Source organism: Dipodomys ordii, unplaced genomic scaffold, assembly GCF_000151885.1.
Source record: "Dipodomys ordii isolate 6190 unplaced genomic scaffold, Dord_2.0 Scaffold82, whole genome shotgun sequence".
NCBI classification, from domain to species: domain Eukaryota; kingdom Metazoa; phylum Chordata; class Mammalia; order Rodentia; family Heteromyidae; genus Dipodomys; species Dipodomys ordii.
Window position 1 is genome coordinate 10412161 of NW_012267298.1, and position 18103 is coordinate 10430263.

Below are 18103 nucleotides of genomic sequence, written 5' to 3' on the forward strand. Positions count from 1 at the left end.
GGAAGTGAATATAATTTGGAATCTAGTATTTTGAAACTATGGTCATGACACTTTGGGGTTGAAGACGACTCAGGGGTCACACTTGATTTGGCAAGATGATAAACTAAAAATTCCTGTGGGTTTGGATGGGGAGCAGCCTGGTGCGGGCAGCTCGGAGAAATGTAGGAGAGGGTAGAGAAATGAGTACCTGATTCTTTCCATCTTGTCGCCCGACACCCCCCCCACACACACACAGAGAGCACACACTCCTGTACACACGTACCCGTACACGCAGCCACCCAGTCCTTGGGGAGAAAGAAAGTATTTAGGTCAGAGGCACCGCTAAGGGTGGGCCGTCAAAGGGTCCCAGCGCCGTGAGCAACGTGGTGCTGGGCATTCTCTCAGCTCTGTCTTGGTGCTTTTTGCTCTCACATCTGTCCTATAGGAAAGCCACCCAGAGAAGGAGACAGGGTGAGGAAGAAATGTAAGGCATACTTTGATGAGAAAGGAAAAAGAAAGAAAGAAAGAAAGAAAGAAAGAAAGAAAGAAAGAAAGAAAGAAAGAAAGAAAGAAAGAAAGAAAGAAAGAACAGAGAGAGAGAACAGAAGCCCATGCTTCAGGCTCAGGTGTGACTTTCAGAGAGGATGGGCCTCAATTTCCCCTTGGGACTGCTCTCCCTGGCTGGAAAGGTGGAAAAGAAATGCAAACTCAGGAAAAAAGGAGAAAGGAGAGAAAGGAATGGTGATGACTGTAAGGACAACAAAAGATAATAATAATAATAAATAAAGGAGGAAAAGACGAGTTGGGCCAATGGAACTTACATCACATGACCAATGTCTCCTCCGGCCTACTTCCCTCCCCACACCTTAGACGGACTTGCGACGCCGGGTCAGCTGCAGGTTGTCGGCGGCGAAGCTGACCACCCCGGGCGACACAGAGCTGAGCGGCGACGGCAGGAGGCTGTTCTTCAGCGTGCTGGGCGACAGCTCCTCCACCCTGTAGGAGATGGACTGCACGGACTGCGGGGCCAGCTTGGCGCGGGCGATGCGGATGGCCGGGCGGTAGCAGGAGCAGGCGCAGGCAGACTGCTGGTCGGCGCCGCCCTCGGCCCTGCGCCGCCGCAGGGGCCGGCTCTCGGGGGCCTCCTCCGACACCTGGATCACCATGCTGCTCGGGTTGCCCGGGAGCGCCGCCTCTGCCCCCTCAGGCTGCTCCTCCTCATCACCATTCATGGTCAGGAAGCGCAGGACCACGAGGTTGAGGAAGGCCCCGATGACGGTCAGCCCCACCAGGATGTACATGAAGCTGAAGGCCACGTAGAAGGGCTTCCTCTGCAGGGCGCCCTTGGTCTGCAGCGCCACATAGTCACCGAAGCCGATGGTGGTCAGCGTGATGAAGCAGTAGTAGTAGGCGTGGAAGAAGCTCCACTCCTCGCACTGGGAGAAGGCGGCCGCGCCGATGCACAGGGTGCCCATGCACGAGAAGAAGCCCACGGTGACCATGTTCTCCATGGACACGTCGGTGTTGCGCATGCCGCAGCACTTCTTGATGCGCTTCAGCAGGTAGCGCACGAAGGTGTTCATGCGCTCGCCCAGGCTCTGGAACATGACCAGGGTCAGGGGGATGCCCAGCACCGCGTAGAACATGCAGAAGGCCTTGCCCGCATCGGTACCGGGGGCCGCATGTCCGTAACCTGCAGCGGGCAAGACAAGAACAGGGAGACGGTGGTCAGCGGGGCCGGGGAGCCCTTCTTGGGGTGGCAAAGCAGGGGAGTTGACCACATCCTGAAAAGGGCCATGGAAGAAGCAAGCAAGGCGGTTTGTTTGTTTGTTTTGGGATGACTTACCTTCTCATTGTGTTATTTTATTACCTTTAGGCTGTAATACACAGGGGTTTCAGGGCAACGTGTCCAGCTGTGAGTGCAGTGCATCCCCATCAACTTCCCCCTTCCTTCCACGTTCCTCCTCCTCTCTCTGCCCATCGTACCTGGTTCCATTCTCACCGATGTGCGTCGCATAGTGAGACCGTGTTCACCACCCCCTTCCTCTTTCCATGTGTACACACACCCTCCAAAAACCAGTTTGTTTTGTTCAATGAGGGTTGGAGGGGGTTAAGTTGAGAGGAGATCGGGTGTGCAGGAAATCCACAACCCGAAACATTCTGAATGTTTCCACAGGCAGGACCTCCCGCACCATCAAACTCTGTCTCATATATAAAATTATCTAAAACTGTTACATAAACATAAACGAATTTCATATTTATCTTCAGATCCCATCCCCCAAATATGTCATTCTGTGAGTTCAAATATCCCCAAATCCCAAACACTGCTGGTCTAAGCATTTTGGGAAAAGGACGTCCAACCTGTACCGTAGCACTAGATAAGGAGACTTGGTCAAGAAATGTCACTTGTGCTTTGACGTTAGAGAGGTTGACGGCATTTCAGTGTTCTTAGAACCACACAGTTATAAACTACCAAAGTACAAAACCGAAGGGAGAACATGAAATACACCCACCGTGGAGCCACAGGAAGAGTGCTCTGAGAATGACCACTGTGTATGGGGCGCCACGCCAAACCCTCCCACCTCCAAAGCCACCCAACCCCTCAACAAGTGATGATTCCACCACTACTGCTGAGAAAAATGAGTGACCTGACTTCTTCAGTCAGGATCTGAGCCGTGAGTTTTCAGCCACCAGGATGAGACAAAAGTTAAGACTTAATGAGGAGAGGCAATGGCAGAGCAGGACATGAATATCATGAATGCAAGAGTTTCTACCTGATTTGTCCGTACTATGTCACCCACTACTAGTTAATATCTAAATGGTAAGACATGGCTCTAATAATAAGTTCATGCCACTGTGCAAGTCTAGCCTTGATAGAAATGAGGAAATAAGCCACCTTTAAAAGCCCTGGATAAGGTTTTGTGCAACATGCTAAAAGGAATACAAGACTCAGTAGATTATAGGTGGAGTTCTGAAATGGATACTGTTAAGGAAAAAAAAGTCTAGATTGTGAAGTATTTGGAGCACAGCACAGCCTGGGGTCCTCCATCAAGGATGGCTGCACTTATATTTCCCTGAGCCACATGCTCATGGTAACTGAGCTGCCTTTGGTACCTTGGGTGTGAGAGAACTTCTGCCAACACAGGTGCCTTTGTCTGATACATGGAATAATGATATACCCAGGTGGGTTGCTGGCCAGATCTGCTGAAACCAGAGAGCATCCAACCCAGGACCCAGGACCCAGCAGACACCTGCCAGAGCTGTCTTCCCCCGACACTCTCTGCTCTCACCCACACTCCTTACCAGGATCTTGTCATGCGAGGCTAAGTCTGTCAGTGTCTCTTCAGGAGGCCTTTTCCTCATCGTTTCTGTCCCTCTATCCCACCCCCCCCCATCCAGCCCTGAGCGCTGACCTCTATCCCACCACCCCACCAGCCCTGAGCGCTGACCTCTCAGGAATCCTACGACCCAAAAAAAAAACCCAAAGTTGGAGCCAGGCCAGAGACAATAGGTGAGGAAATAGAAAGCTGAGATAGATAGATAGATAGATAGATAGATAGATAGATAGATAGATAGATAGATAGATAGATAGATAGATAGATAGATAGATAGATAAGATAGATAGATAGATAGATAGATAGATAGATAGATAGATAGATAGATAGATAGATAGATAGATAGATAGATAGATAGATAGATAGATAGATAGATGATAGATAGAAATTGTCTATTCTGAAGAATAAAGATGGGGTGGGGTGAAATTCACAATGCCCCCAAGACCCGAGGATAATATCAAAAGAAATTCCAGAAGAAAAGGAGATATCTAACAACACAGGAAAAGATGAAGATTTTAAAAATGGCCAAAATCCTGGTGCAGGGGTAGAGATGGGAAGGGATGGAAGGGAAACAAAGGAGGAGGCAACAATGCTTGATAAGAAATGTACTCATTACCTTGCCCATGTAATTGTAACCCCTCTGTACGGTATTCTCATAATAAAAAAAGAAAAAATGACCAAAATTAACCAATTAGCCAGTTCTGGTTCTGATAAATTCACTGGATGAAATAAATACAGCCTTGTCTGAGCCCTACGTTGCATACCAGGTGCCATCCACGCTTACCTGTACCTGTTCTGTGAAATGGAATAAATCCCCAAGTGGGGTAAGTACAAAGGAAACCATCCCTCTTCCACACTGAAGAAAACCACAAAGAGACCCTGGAGAAATCAGCCAGAGGGAAGTGAATGCAGAGGAAATGCCTGAAGATGGCTGATTTTTGATCCTAAACAATGAGAACCAAGAAACAATGGGTTCACGTCTTCACCAAAGAGAAAGACTATAGACTCTGAATCCTGTATCCCCAAAAAACAGTCTTCCTGGTGAAGGCAAAGTAGTCATTCTCAGACTGGAAGAAGTCATTAGCAGCAGGTCCACACAGCATGCAGACTGGAGGAAGTTGTTGTGCTTGGGGGAAAGGACGCCAGATGGAAACTTGGGTCTTTAAGAGGGAAAGCAGCTCATTGTGCTAAACAAGTCGGAGAACATACACACAGATGGGACCCCCACTTCATGGCCGCATGACTCACTTGTGCAGCTGATCCGCAAGCCAGGTGCGTGATGGAGAGGGTGGATGCAAAGGTGGTAAGTGTGATGCTAACAGGTCTGGGTGAGATACATTCAGTAGAGGCAATCAGTGGGTCAAAACATGCTGCACCCCCTTCTGTGCAAGTGAAGGTCAAAAGCAGGCAGGCTGCCTTCCCATGGCCTGGAGAGCAATGCGCCTGTGTCACCTGCCTCAGACTGTGCCAGTGTCCTTTCTCCCACTCCCATGTCACTGTGTGGAAGAGCCCTTTGCCCTGCTCCACTGACCACACATCTCAGTGGGCCATACACACACATGACAGGGTAGGAGAGAGAAGCATGACCACTGGCCAGAGACCTTCCAAGCTAATAAATGCCCTCAGATGCCGACTGGCTTGCTGGGCAGTCCCAGTGGAGGACACTTTGGTCTTGACCATTGGTAGACTGGACCATTCCTCCTTCTCCCTGGCCAGTCTATGAGGTGCAGTTCAGCCAGGGCCTTGTCCTGATGCAAATTTCCAGGTCCCTGGGTCTAGTGTAAAGGAAGTCCTCAGAACTTAGAGGCACACCCTGCTGTTTAAATGAGTTCCATCCTCCTTCAGAGTACTGGGAAATTCTAGCTAAGCCTCAAGCTCACCCCAAAGACAAAGGAGCCAGGCATGCTTGAGCCAGCCTGCTCTTCATTGCCCCTTGAATGCCCTTCGTGGGTCTTTCTACTCTGTCCTTACAGAAGCTATGTACTATGCACCAAATGCCAAGGGACCAAGATTTCTTCCTGGCCCCAGACAGTCTAGACCTGTCAACAGTTGGCCGTGAGTGATTTGTCCAGACTTTCCCAGCACTTACCAGTTTTCAAGGCTCCCAACCATGTAGAGAGAGGATGCTCAGGAAATAGGGGAAGGACAAGACCATGTTCCTTCCTCCTAAGAGCGCCGCTGCCCATTCATTACCCACCTACCCAGGGCCAAGTGCTGATCGCGTTCAAGGCCAGCTCATTGAAGCCCCTCCATCAAGCCTCCATCACAAGCCAGCAAGCCTTGCTTTGATGCAGCATGTCTGAGTGAATGGTAGGGGTCCCCCTGCACCAGGCCAATCTGGTTTGAGCCAGAACTGCCACCTTATGGACAATGGGTGGCTGCCTCCCGCCCACCCTCCTTCTGTCTTCTTCTCACCGGTAAAGCGGGGCTAGGGCTGCCTCCTGCCTCCTCAGACACCACCTAGCCCAGAAAAAACGTCCACACAAACCTTAGACATCAGAAAATGTGCTGCTCAGAGGAAATTAACTATTTATAAAGGACAGACATGGTTCTTTGTGCTGGCAAGAACTGACATAGGCTCAAATTCCATTAAAGAATGGTTGGGGAAGGTTTTCAGAAGAGGCCTGCTAGGGAAGAGCTGCCCCAGGCCCCCAGCACTTTCTGAATGTTCCCAATGACTGCCCGTGGCAGTGCCCCCACCCCAGCTCCCACATCAGTGAGCTCAGTACCGTGAGGCTCCAGGTATCTGCAGACAGCAGAAGGAAGGTGATTCATGAGCCCGGTGTGGAGTGGAGGGCGGGGGGGTGGGCAGAAGGGACCCTCTAAAGCATGCCAGGCAAGCTCGCATAAATATATACCTAAAATATATACATATATTTTCTAAATCATATTAATATGAAAGATTACTTACATATATATGCTTAAATATACATCTATGGAGGTGTGTGTGTATGTGTGTGTATGTGCAAGCTCATAAAGCCCAAGCTTCTCTAAGGACTGGGTTATGATAGCCACACCCCAATGCACATGGTGCTCAAATGCTATCGAGACAATGGGGTGGCCAGAGCGTAACCTGAGCCCAAGACAGACAGAAGGATGGACAGACGGCACACCATTCAGGCACTCCTTTGCCAGCCCTCATTTTAGGCTTGAATTCACAGCCTCCAACCATGTGACTGAGAGAGAACTGTACATCATCCATCGGCCCTCTAAGCAAGCTTGCCCTTGGAAGAGGACCCTGGAAAAGGCGGCCACCGAGAGCTGAACGGGTTCAGGGAGTTGGAAATCCTAGCTGCCTATCCCCAGATCCTTGCAAGAGACCGGGACACCCACAGTTGACCAGAGGTACAAGAGCGCCCTCTGGCGGAAGCTCACTTGGCCAAATGCAGAACAGGGATGTCTAGATGCAAAACCGAGATGGCACTGGGGCATCTGTGGGGCTCCTTCCTGGGACACAGGAAAGTCACTAAACTTTTCCAGAACTGAGTGTGAGTCGGGAGGCAAATTTTCTCCTAGGAATGACCATCAAACAGCAGCATTGCATCATCAGTACAACGTGTAACAGTGATGATGACCACCCTGCTTTCAGACCACCCAACATGTGAGGACCTGAGGTAAAATAATGCCCACACCAACTCCTTGGTTCTGCAGAGCGAGGATGCCCTTGGCAAGGGAGGCCAAATTCACTCTTTCCCATGGATGACAAGATGCTTGTGTCCTTGGCCAACGTGTAGCATCTTCCGAAACCCTCAAGTCGGGCTCCTGTGGGCTCCAACCTAAGACCCTGCTCTTGGCCACACCCTCCCAGCACTGACCGGGCAGGGAGCCCGTACTCCCCAACAGGCCAGAGGACAAGGCCTGTGGCCTCCCCCACACATTGTCTTCCCTTCCTCCAGCCTCTCCTGCCCGCTCAAGCCCTCCTACTCCCCCCGGCCCCGAAAAGTCCCTTCAAGAAAATATGGAGAAATAGGTATTTTTTTTAAACATTGACTGCTACTGGAAATATCTTTGGTAGAAGAAGCAAATTTAAAGTCCACCTCAGGCTGAAGACCCATTCGTTAAGAAATCGTTGATGAGGTTTGTTTTAAACAGATTGGAATGTTTCAAGTCCGTGCTGTTTCCGCTGGACAGTCTTTTAGGGCTGGTACGCCTAGCATGTGACACAAGTTCACATCGGAGGCAGAAAGACCTGGGTACCAGGACACCAGCGACTCTGGCCACAGATGCCCAGCCTGTCCTGACAGAAGAGACTGGTGCCAGACCCCACTGAACCGACTGCAGGACTCTGTTGGGACCAGACCTGCCCCCCCACAGGACAGATGGCCACCCCTCAGGACCTGACACCTTCGAAGGTGTGTGTGTAGCCATCTGCACAGGGTGGACAATCACGTCCGTGTGAGAAACACTTCTTGTGTCTCAGACAAAGGTGCTGAGATCTGTAGCAAGATGAAGAGCTGGGGCAGAAACACAGCCACTCGGGGGTCACGCTGAGCCCCAGGCCTGCGCTAGCTAGCGTCCTCATCTGAGAAGAGGAGGAAGCTCCCACCCTCCACATAGTTCTACTGGTGGCCTTTGTCCATGTTGGGGGAAGTGCTACCGACAGAAGCGGCCCATCCATGTCACCAGTGGGTCACCACAGAACCCTTTGAACCAAAGGACCACCTGATGTCTGGGGCTGAGGAATGGCCCTTGGAGCCCAGAGGGCCCTGTGACTGTCCTCGTGGTCTGGATGAATTTCTAGGACCTGTCATGGCCAGAGGGCTCAACCAAGAGGGGGCATGCTGGCCACCTGCCACACAGCCCCATCGGCCAAGGTAGACAGGCTCTGGTCTAGTCCCGACCAAAGCCCAGGCCTCTGCGGCAGCAACACAGACCCACCGAGCTCCATGCCTGCCGCAGTAAGGCCCCTTCCGGCTGCGTGGCTCTAGGAAAGCTAACCCTCAAAGAAAAAATAATACTGCACTCAGCACTGCTGGGAGAGGCCTGACCGCTCCCGAACTCAGTTTCCCCTCTGTCCCCCTGGAATGATGCTGGTGTTGCAGGCGTGCATGGTAGAAGCTGGCACGCATCCTGGCAGGAGAGAACCAGAGCTAGAGAGATCACTCCCGCGAGGCGAAACAATTCCATCTTCTCCCGCGTTCTCCTCCAGTGCTGCCCCAGAAGGGCCAGCTACAACAGCCCCACTGTGGTCAGGGAAATGAAAACCCTCTCTGCCTGTCCCCATCCCCCAGTAAACCATCCCTGAAATGCTCCTGCAGGAGGCGCTGCAGGACAGGCCAGGACAGCCCTGTGGTTGGACATCTTTTTTGCCTGTTTCTGACAGGAGGCAGCTTGGGCCTGGCCTTCCTACTGGCTATTGGCAACATCGCTGAGCCCCTTGACCTCAGTTTCCTTGTCTGTATAAGAGAAAGGACCCCTGCCCATCCTCGCTATGAGAAGCGTTATGTGCACCACAGAAGTGGCTTCTGGGGTCCCTGGAGTCCCCGCTGTGGCTATCTTCCCTCCCAAACCACGCATGTGTCCTTCTGCAGTGCCCACACCGGCCCTGTGGTGGTGCCAGCCACTCATGCTCTCGTTGGCTGTGTGTTCCTCCATCCCTCCATCCCTCAAGTGCTGGGCAAGAGGAAGATTCCAGGCCCATCTCCCAGGACCCCGTAGTACAGCGCACCTGAGTGAGGCCCAGGAGCCCCCAGCCCTCTCTGTGAGCTGAGCGTGGGGTATGGTGTGGGTTCCCAAGCCTGCTGTGAGCGAGGATGAATTCCCACGCACAGAGAGCGCGGGTGGGAGCCGGCAAAGTACCCGCAGCCCAGGCCTCCAGGAGGGAGTGCTTCCTGGTCTCCAAGTAGAAACCCAGGCCAGGCCCAGCATTGCCCTTGACACCCTTCCCAAAGGGTGACAGTCTCCGGGTACACACTCCTGCATCTGTCACTTCTGATTGCCATCACCCACCAGGGTCAGACACCGCCAGCAAGGATGGGGCCGCCATTGCCCGGGGGAAGTGTGATGGTCATAATTACTCTGTAATGATGGTCAGATGTTGGCACACCTCCCCTCCGTCCCAGCCACGTGACCTTTGGTAGATCTAGATCCCGAAACCCCAAACCAGAAAGGAAATGAAAAACAAACAAAAACCAGCTGCTCTAATCCTGATTAACACCCACACTTCCTAACCATTTCTCTTCATTTTACTTGCTACTTTTTAGGTTTTTCCATTCTGTGATTTGCTGAGTAGAGGAGTAATACTTGCTCACTGAGAAGAATCACAAGGTAAAAGGGGTGGGCAGCAGAAGAAACGTGTGGACACAGGAAGAATTCTTCACGGTCTTGGAACTGAGGACAGGGCCTTGAGAACATAGCTTATATTTCCTATGCCCTTTTCCTAAATACACCTTGCAAGACTGAAAGCAAACTGCGTATAAACGGTTATGGAAGCTTGTTTCTCCTACTTATAAGGAAATGCTTGTGCATGAGCCTCAAGTAGATGTGCTACTATTTCTTCACCAAGAGTACATGGGAAATGTACTCTGATTTTTCTGTTGCTAATAACCACCTGTATTTCACATGAATGCACACTGTTTCTAGTCTCAGCCCAAAGACCACATGACTTAAAGATTTGGTTGAATCCAAAAGAAGCTATCTGCTCCTCCTGCCCAAGTTCTCTGCCCCACCCCAGCAGGGGAAGGGCTTCGGAGTCTAGAAGAAGGAAGGAGGGCAGAGCCGGCCAGTGGAGGAGCCCACGGGCCCTGGAAGTGCATCACTGTTTACACAGAGGGAGGTCCCAGGCCGGAGACTCTGGCTTTAATTTTGAAAGTCTCCAGAGAGTCTGAGGTTCCTTCCTTCCCATTTAAAAGAGCCTGGGGGCTCTCTGTTCTACCCCTGCCACCCCACCGCAGGGGCAGCCACCACTGAATGGAAAACATGGGAGAAATCAAACTGCAGTTCCTCAAAAGTCAAGCACTGAACTTCCCAAGGCCCAGCTATCCTACATCCAGGAACAGGACCAAAGGTATGCCAGACAGGAGCCACGGGCGCATGTGCGAGAGTGTGCAAGGTGCGCAGAGCTCTCCTCTCCAGCGGTGGAGTGACCCAGGTCCCCAGGGGAGATTGGGACAAGCAGAGTGCGGCCTGTCCCTGCAGCCACCTGTCAGCTGCCAGCCGGAGCCAGCTACAGCCGGCGTGAGCTTCCAAAGCGTTCTGCTAACTGAAAAAGCCAGACCTCAAAGATTTCACAATTCCATTTCTAAGAAGTGTCCACAAGAGCCAAACCCACAGACAGAAAGCAGATGAGCAGTTGCCAGGGACTGGCGGTAGGGAAGGATGGCGAGGTCTGCTAATGGAGTTGGGGTGTCATTGGAGAGAGATGAGCTGTTGTGGAGTGAGATGAGGTGGTCGCCGCACACGTCAGTGGTCAGCACGCTCAGACTGTACGCTGACTTCTGTGCTACGTGCATGTCACATCAGTTATGATGGGGAGCGGGTGGAGAGGTGCAAGCGAGGAGCCTTCCTCCTGCCCTGTGTCTCCTGGGACTGGAGAGCTGGCCACCAGCCACATTCTGGAACTGGCTCATCATTGCTACTGGTGGCAAACGCCCAGCGATACCACCCTCTCGGAAGAGCTGCCTCAGCCTAGCTCCTGAAAGAGGTGAGATTTAACTTTCCCTTCCAAGGATGCGAAGGACACGCATGTATGCACACACACACTCAGAAGAGCTCAGTGCCAGGCACCTCAAAGGGACTCTGCAGTTGGCCATTTGGCTGTGATCCAGATAGACACCGGCCATCAATGACACTGCCCACATCTGGTGGGGACCGGGTGGCATCCTGGCGACTGAGCTAAGGGGTCATAATTCTGCCTGCCCACACATCTTCCTAGAATTCTTTTTTTTTTCTTCCACTTTCCACTTCCTCTGCAGTAGATAATCATCCAAAGAAGTCGCTGGAAGACTAAGAAATGATTCCATAGTTTGCCTCTCTGAACGCTCCTTCTCTCCAAAGGAATGAAGTTTCGGGGCTGCCTCGTTGCTAGCCTCGCTCCCGGGACCCCGAACACTGCAGCCCCGGCCGAGCCGAGCCGTGTCCATCCCTGACCATGGACAGACTGCCGCAACTGTCCTCTGCGGGTAAAATGGCAGGGTTTCTTAGTGGATGGGATCTGAATAACTGCCTGGATGGCGAGTCAAACGTGTGTTTAATTATCAAAAAGCCCCAGCCTGGGGCCTCCGCCAGGGCCCCAGCGGGGAGCTGGCGTGGCAGCAGGTATCAGACAATCCTTTCGAGAACCGATGAGATAACAGGGTGGATTTAGCAAAACCAAGGCATGACTGGGTGGGCTGGTTCCATCCCCCAGGGGTGGTGCCCCCCCCACCGCCCCTCCCCGGCCTCGCCTGCTGTGGGTTTTCTTCCCGTCCTGAGGACAGCCAGGGCCTTGGAGGCGGCCCAGCAGGAACTCCATGACCACGGAGGAGAGAACCGGCATGCATGCGTGAGGCAGGAGCTCTGGGAAGGCCCTCGAGTCCTTATCTCCCTAGAGGCCTAACCACAGCCCCCTCCCCCTTGGGCTACTTGATATGTGCGTAGGATAGCCTGGTTTGGACTGAGCGGAACATCAGGCTTGCAGCTAGACCAGATTTAGACTTCAACAGCCAAGAATCCTGAGCTGAGAAGCTTTCCCCGAGGTGTCACAGGGTCCTGCACCCTAACAAGGCAAGGGCCCTGGCCTGCTTGGCTGTAAGTAAGAACACATGGAAGAAACCCAGCAGCTACCACTGTGTGCCGCCCTTGGCGGTGACCGCCCACCACAGAGACAAGCACTGGGTCCTCCTCCTCGGGAAGCTGACACCCTTTAGCCCAGGGACCCGTGATTTTACCCATGTATTGTTCTCAGTAGACTCATTCCAGGTCTTCAGCCTCCAAGATTCAGCCTGGATGCGTTTCACTTCTCGTATTTGTTGGTTTTGTTCTCCCACTGAATTCTGACACAGCTTGACTTATAACAGGCTCACCTTCTACTAAACCCAGCGCAAGTAGAACATACTGGAGTCATCGAGGCATTTAATACACCTACTACACAGCAGAGCTCAGCACGCGGTGGCGTGAGCATGATTCCTCCATCGCCCTTCTGACAGGGAGCTGCAGGCTCTACCATGTCCTCGCATAATGCTGCTTACCGCCAGCCTTCCACTATCAAAGTTTCTACCAAATGCACCATGTTTGGAATTGTGAGGAGCTAGGAAGAAGCTGGACACCCAGGCAAGTGTGTGTGTGTGTGTGTGTGTGTGTGTGTGTGTGCACGTGTGTGCATGTGTGTGTGTGTGCGTGTGTGTGTGTGTGTGTGCATGTGCCGTGGTGACCCCTCAGTGTTGTGCTCCGTGCACAAAGCAGGGCCCTCCTTCGGATCCACCCCTCACACAAGCACGCCTCAGACAGAATAGCCACGTAAGATGTCACAGCCCCTGCGGAGCACCACACCTGGCACACACTTTCTGCTAACATATGTATTATATCAGGAGAGTCAATGAACACCCATCACAAGCTGAGCGCCAATGGCTCACACCTGTAATTCTAGCTACTCAGGAGGCTGAGATCTAAGGATTATGGTTTGAAGCCAGCCAGGCAAGGATGTTCCTGAGACTCTTATCTCCAATTAACCACCAAAACACTAGAAGTGGAGTTGTGGCTTACGTAGTAGAGTACCAGTCTTGAGCAAAGAAGCTAAAGGACAGCACCCATGCCAAGTTCACACACACACACACACACACACACACGACTCAGCACAAAAGCTACCAGCCCTCTCAACTTCTAATTCAAAACTGGGTTTCCAAAAGGCAGCGGTCACTCTCTTACAAAGTATTTGATTATATCATAAATATACAGCCAGAAGTGGACACTGCTATAACCATGTTTTATAGACATTTACCTGTATCATAATATAAGCAAAAAGAGACCCTGACATGTCGAGTTTCCAGATGCTGCATTTCCTTTGAGTCTAAGCAAGGTTGCGAGCTCGGGCCACACCTCGCTCACTCTACGCAAACGCTTCTTTCATCCATACTCAGACAAAGTGAAGACATGTAGGCATGTGCTTTCCAAACCCATAAATCGCTCTACAAACAGGAAACGGCATTATCAGCTCAAGGAAAATCCTTCTCCCACACACTGCAGAGGCCCACGCTGATCTCTAAGCTCACCCCTCCCCACGCCAGCCAGCTGACAGCCCACAGCGCCTCCCAGAAAGATGGCTGCTCTGATTTCCAGTGGACATCACCGGCCACACCCCAGAGGGGACGAAGCCAAGCCCCAAGCCCCAAGGAAAAAGAGAGGCTCCGCAACCAACGCAGCAGCTCAGAGGCCACAGAGCAGGTTGATACAGAGACCCGGATGAGCCTATCGCCAAGCCCCACATCTCATCCCTGCAGTTCAGCCGGGAGCGGGGCTTTCTCGCTGAACACTCTGTAGGAGATGGGGAGGGTACCCTAACTTACTGAAACAGAAACAAGACCAAAGTAAGAAGAGTGGCTGAGGTCTCCCTGAATGTACCTCCTGGACTGGGAGGTGTTTGCAACATCACACGTGGAGCACTAGCTGTCCGAAGACTCTTGGGGCTCACGGGTCCAGGGTTCTCAGCCCCCCTACTTGTGGTGGCCAAGAAAGCCCGCCTGAGTGTCCAGACCCCGCCAGTCATTACACACATGGACTGTGTGTAGTGGACAAACAGGCAGACATGCCCCACCTCCGCTGCTTCCCCGCTCCCCTTTGTTAAATTGTCTGCCGCCCCTCACTCCTCTCCAGGCCCCAGACTTCCTGGCTGGTTCCACTGTGATATGTGATCCCTTCCAGCCTGGGGGGTGCTCCCCTCGGACTCTCCTCTCAGCTAGGGTGACAGCAGGGGACAGGCAGAGTCCTGAGTCCCTACCTGGTTCCCTCACAGAGCCACCCACCCAAATCCTTCCCAGCACCTAATGACACTGCAAGAGCTGCACAGATGAGCACAGGATGTCAAGTTCATTGTTCAGCTGCGGTCTCTAGAGGAGAAGCAAACTGGCTGCAGTGTGGGACCCAAAACAACAGCACACACAGATGTGTAGAATGCCTATGGCGTGGGAGGTAGTAGGGAAGCCAGAAAGGTGGATAAATGATGGTGAGAGGATAGCTGGATGGAAATGGGGGAGGGGGGATCGTTGGATAGAGAGATGGATGAAGAATGGGTAGACAAATGGAGGATGGATGGATGGATGGATGGACTGACACACAGATGAGTAGAAGATGGATGGAAGATGAATGGAAGTTGGATGGATACGTGGAGGATGGATGGACAGATGGATGAATGAGTAGATTATGGATAAGTAAAGGGTGGATAGATGGATAGATGGAAGAACAGAAGGTATATAGATGGATGGATGGATAGGGGGAAGACTATAGATGAGTAGAAGATAGATGAATAATCATATGGATAGATGCACAGATGGATAAACAAAAGATAGATGTACAGAAAATGGATACGTGATAGAATGGTTAGTTGGATAGATGCATGAAAGGCTAGGCAGAGGATAGATACATGGATGGAAGAATATGACTGAGTGGAAGATGGATGTTAGGTGGATAGTACAGAATAGACAGGTGGATAGAAAATGGACTGATGGATAACAGAATGGATAGATGAATAGAAAGTAGAAAAGGAAGATGGATAAATGGAAGGATGGATGAATAAGATGAATGAATGAATGAATATTAATAGAAGTTGGATAGTTGAGTGAAAGATGGGTAGAAGAAAGGATATGTCTGAGAAGATGTCTAGATAGATGGATGAAAGGTAGATGAATGAAAAGTAAAAAATGGATGAATGATAGAGGACAAACAGGTGAATGAATGGATAAGTGGAATAAATGGATGGATAAATAGGTGGTAAATTAAATAGATATTTCAAATGGGGAGCGAATTGGGTGGGTCAGGGTGGATGGGTAAGTGGTGGAAGATGGTGGGAAGAAGGTTGGTTGGAGATGAATGGGTGGGTGGATGGGTGGACACATGGCCAGATGGCAGGGCTGGAAATAAATCCTGGTGTGTCAGAGTCAGTTCCCTCCACCGCCTGTTCTCAGCCACTGCTGGGAAACAAGCTGGCAGTGACAAGGGAGGCAGTCTGACAATCCGTCTTCTCCCCTGTCCTCTCCCTGGCTCCGACTCACTGAGGGTCCATGAGAGGAGAGCAGGGCTCCGCCACCTCTGGTAATCACGAGGAACAAACAAAGCAGAGCACTCCTTCCCTGCCTTGCTCCCAAAATAGCCTCTCAACACCCAGACATGCTGGCTGGCTGGCTCTCCCCGATTCCAGCCTGACTAGGCAGATTTTCTAGGCCCTGAGCTCGGGGCAGGGAAGAGAAGGGACACGGAGAGGGGTGGAGGTTGGGGTGCCCACCAGGTCCAAGTGAGACAATTACAGGGCCATACCTCCTTGAGCACGGAGGAGCATTCTGTCCGCTGCTAAGGACTTCGCAGACATGTGGGAAGTCCTCTCGGTAACTAATACCCGCGTCTGAAGTAAGTAAACGGAGGCCCAGTGGAGGGCAACAATGCTGAACCAGGCAGGCAGATCTGGCCAGCCTGGACAGCTCACCTCATCCCCACGGGTAGAGTGGGGGAGGATACGCAGCAGTTGCCAGGTGCACTGCGGACATTCCTGGGTACAGGAGGGCATCCAAAGGGATGGGAAGGAAGTGGCCTGGACCCCGTCCTCCCGAGCCCCGCTTCCACAGGACGCTGTCAAGAGTCCTGGAAGGAAAGAGGAGGGGGAAGCAAAGAAGAAGCCCCTGTCCCTGCCGTCCACAGCCTGAGATGTCAGGGCAGCGCCACTGCTGCCTACAGATGGTGCAGACTCTCCGGCCAGCCAACAGCCAACACCAAATGGTATTTTTTTTAAATCACACTACAGGATGGCCTCAAAACAGACTCTAATACATACTCCCCATGACAACAGCACTGGGGGGTGAGGGGCAGAAGATGTGAATCCCACTGTCACCAGCTGGCCTGGGGCTAGAGAGCAGGGCCCATGGAGACCCCACATCTGCTTCCTCTCCAGGGAACGGGAGCACAGGGTGCGTGAGGAGAAGCCTGGAGGGCCTGGATGTTGGGGCGTCGCCAGCGTCGCTTCCTCTGTCCAGTCATGCACACCCAGCCAGGGCTCCGTCCCCAGCGCACGGACGACATCACAGCTGTACTGGACAGGTGAGCCTGCTGTGTGCTCCACAGGTCCTCGCTGGGGCTGCGGCCCCGCCCCGCCCAGGCTCTTCCTGCACCACCTGTTCCCACCCCACACCCACAAGAACTTGGGAGCTGTGCCCAAGACCGGCGGGAGCTGGCAGCTTCCTTTCCAGCTGGCAGTGCCTCTGCCCAGAGTTGCCAATGGTGACTGTGGCCCAGCCCTGGCCAGCAGAAGTGGAAGCACAGTGCCCAGGAGCTCAGGGGTGACAGAGGCCTGAGCAGAGGCTCAGGCCACAGAGGACACTGTCCAGCCTCCCCGCCCACCTCCCTACTCCACTTCCCCCAGAGCCAGGGTCACTGTCCTGCTTCTGGAGGTGACAGCTATTGGGACCGGTGGGTAAGCTGCTCTGGGGCTGGAAGAAAGGAAAGAATGAAGCCTGTCTACAGAGGATGGGAGGACACAGCCCAGCTCCTCGTCACTTACCAGAGATCCAGCGCTCTCTTCGCCACCCTCTCCCTGTGCTCACCTGGAGGCCAGGGGGGTCCCCACTTCCCTCAGGTCCTGCGGCCCGAACTCCCGCACCCATGCCCTGCATCCCTTTCCAGCTCTTGTTAGGACTGAGCAGAGGTCAGCCAAGCACTCGTGGAACTTCACCTGAGCACTGTGCCCTCCACCACAAGCTCTCTGAGGCCGAACCTGGCAAACTGGAAGCTAAGCCAGCAGAGGCCTGTCCAGGCGCGCCTCGCAAAGGGCTGAGTCAGGACCTGAGGTCAGTTGGTCACATTTTCTAATGTCATCTCCAGGTCTCCATCCTCTGACTCCAAAGTCTATGGACAAAACCAGTCACAGCCTCTGATGTCCAACCTGCCTGGCCTGGTGCATTCTCGAGCTTTCCTTCGGCCTCAGCTCCACAGCAACTGGCTACAGACTTGCATCTTTATAACAGCTGTCTTCTCTCGCACACATGTGGCCTTCATATCTGGTTTATCAGCCTCTGAAGCACAGTATCTAGCCTGTATCTCGCACACGGCATCACAGACAAGCAAGCATGATAACCATGACGCAATTCGCTGGCTGCCCACTCACTGTGTGCCATGTGCCAGGAGCAGTCAAGTGCCTCACCCGCATCACCCTGCGGAATCTTACAAAGCCTTTGAGGAACGGACGTCTTCTATCTGTATTACACATGGCAGCTCCAGATTGGGGGAGAGGGGCTTGGTGGCAGGTGAGGTCCTCATATCTCAGGCTAGACTTGGCCTTGTAGACCGGCTGTGCTCCTGATTTGGGAGCTGAGGAAGGATTGCTGCCTAAAGAAGCTTATCGCATGGAAGGCTGCCGGCAGCACAGGCCTGGGGGGCCTCTGGTGGTCCCTTTGCCCTAAGGAATGAGAACTCCAGGGGCTGCTGGGTCAGCCTCCCCAGGCAAGATGCAGACGTTCCTACATATCCTAATCCCCTAATGCCAAAGATAGCTAGGCTCCTTCCCTCCCTGGGTGACTAGGAGTAAATGTCCAACCTCCACGAGACGCGGCCCACTTGGGAGAGATGTCAGAGCATGGCTACTGCGATTTCACTAGCTGGCAGCTCTTGTAGCC

General features: G+C 52.6%; 1 protein-coding gene across 1 annotated transcript in view; it reads right to left on the reverse strand.

The window, feature by feature from the left end:
• Nucleotides 1-845: 845 nt before the first annotated feature.
• Kcnk9 (potassium channel, two pore domain subfamily K, member 9) overlaps nucleotides 846-18103 on the reverse strand; it is a 33115-nt gene continuing 15857 nt past the window's right edge. The window contains exon 2 of the mRNA XM_013025172.1: nucleotides 846-1672. Coding sequence (XP_012880626.1) covers nucleotides 846-1672 — 827 coding nt within the window. The remainder of the gene's footprint in view (nucleotides 1673-18103) is intronic.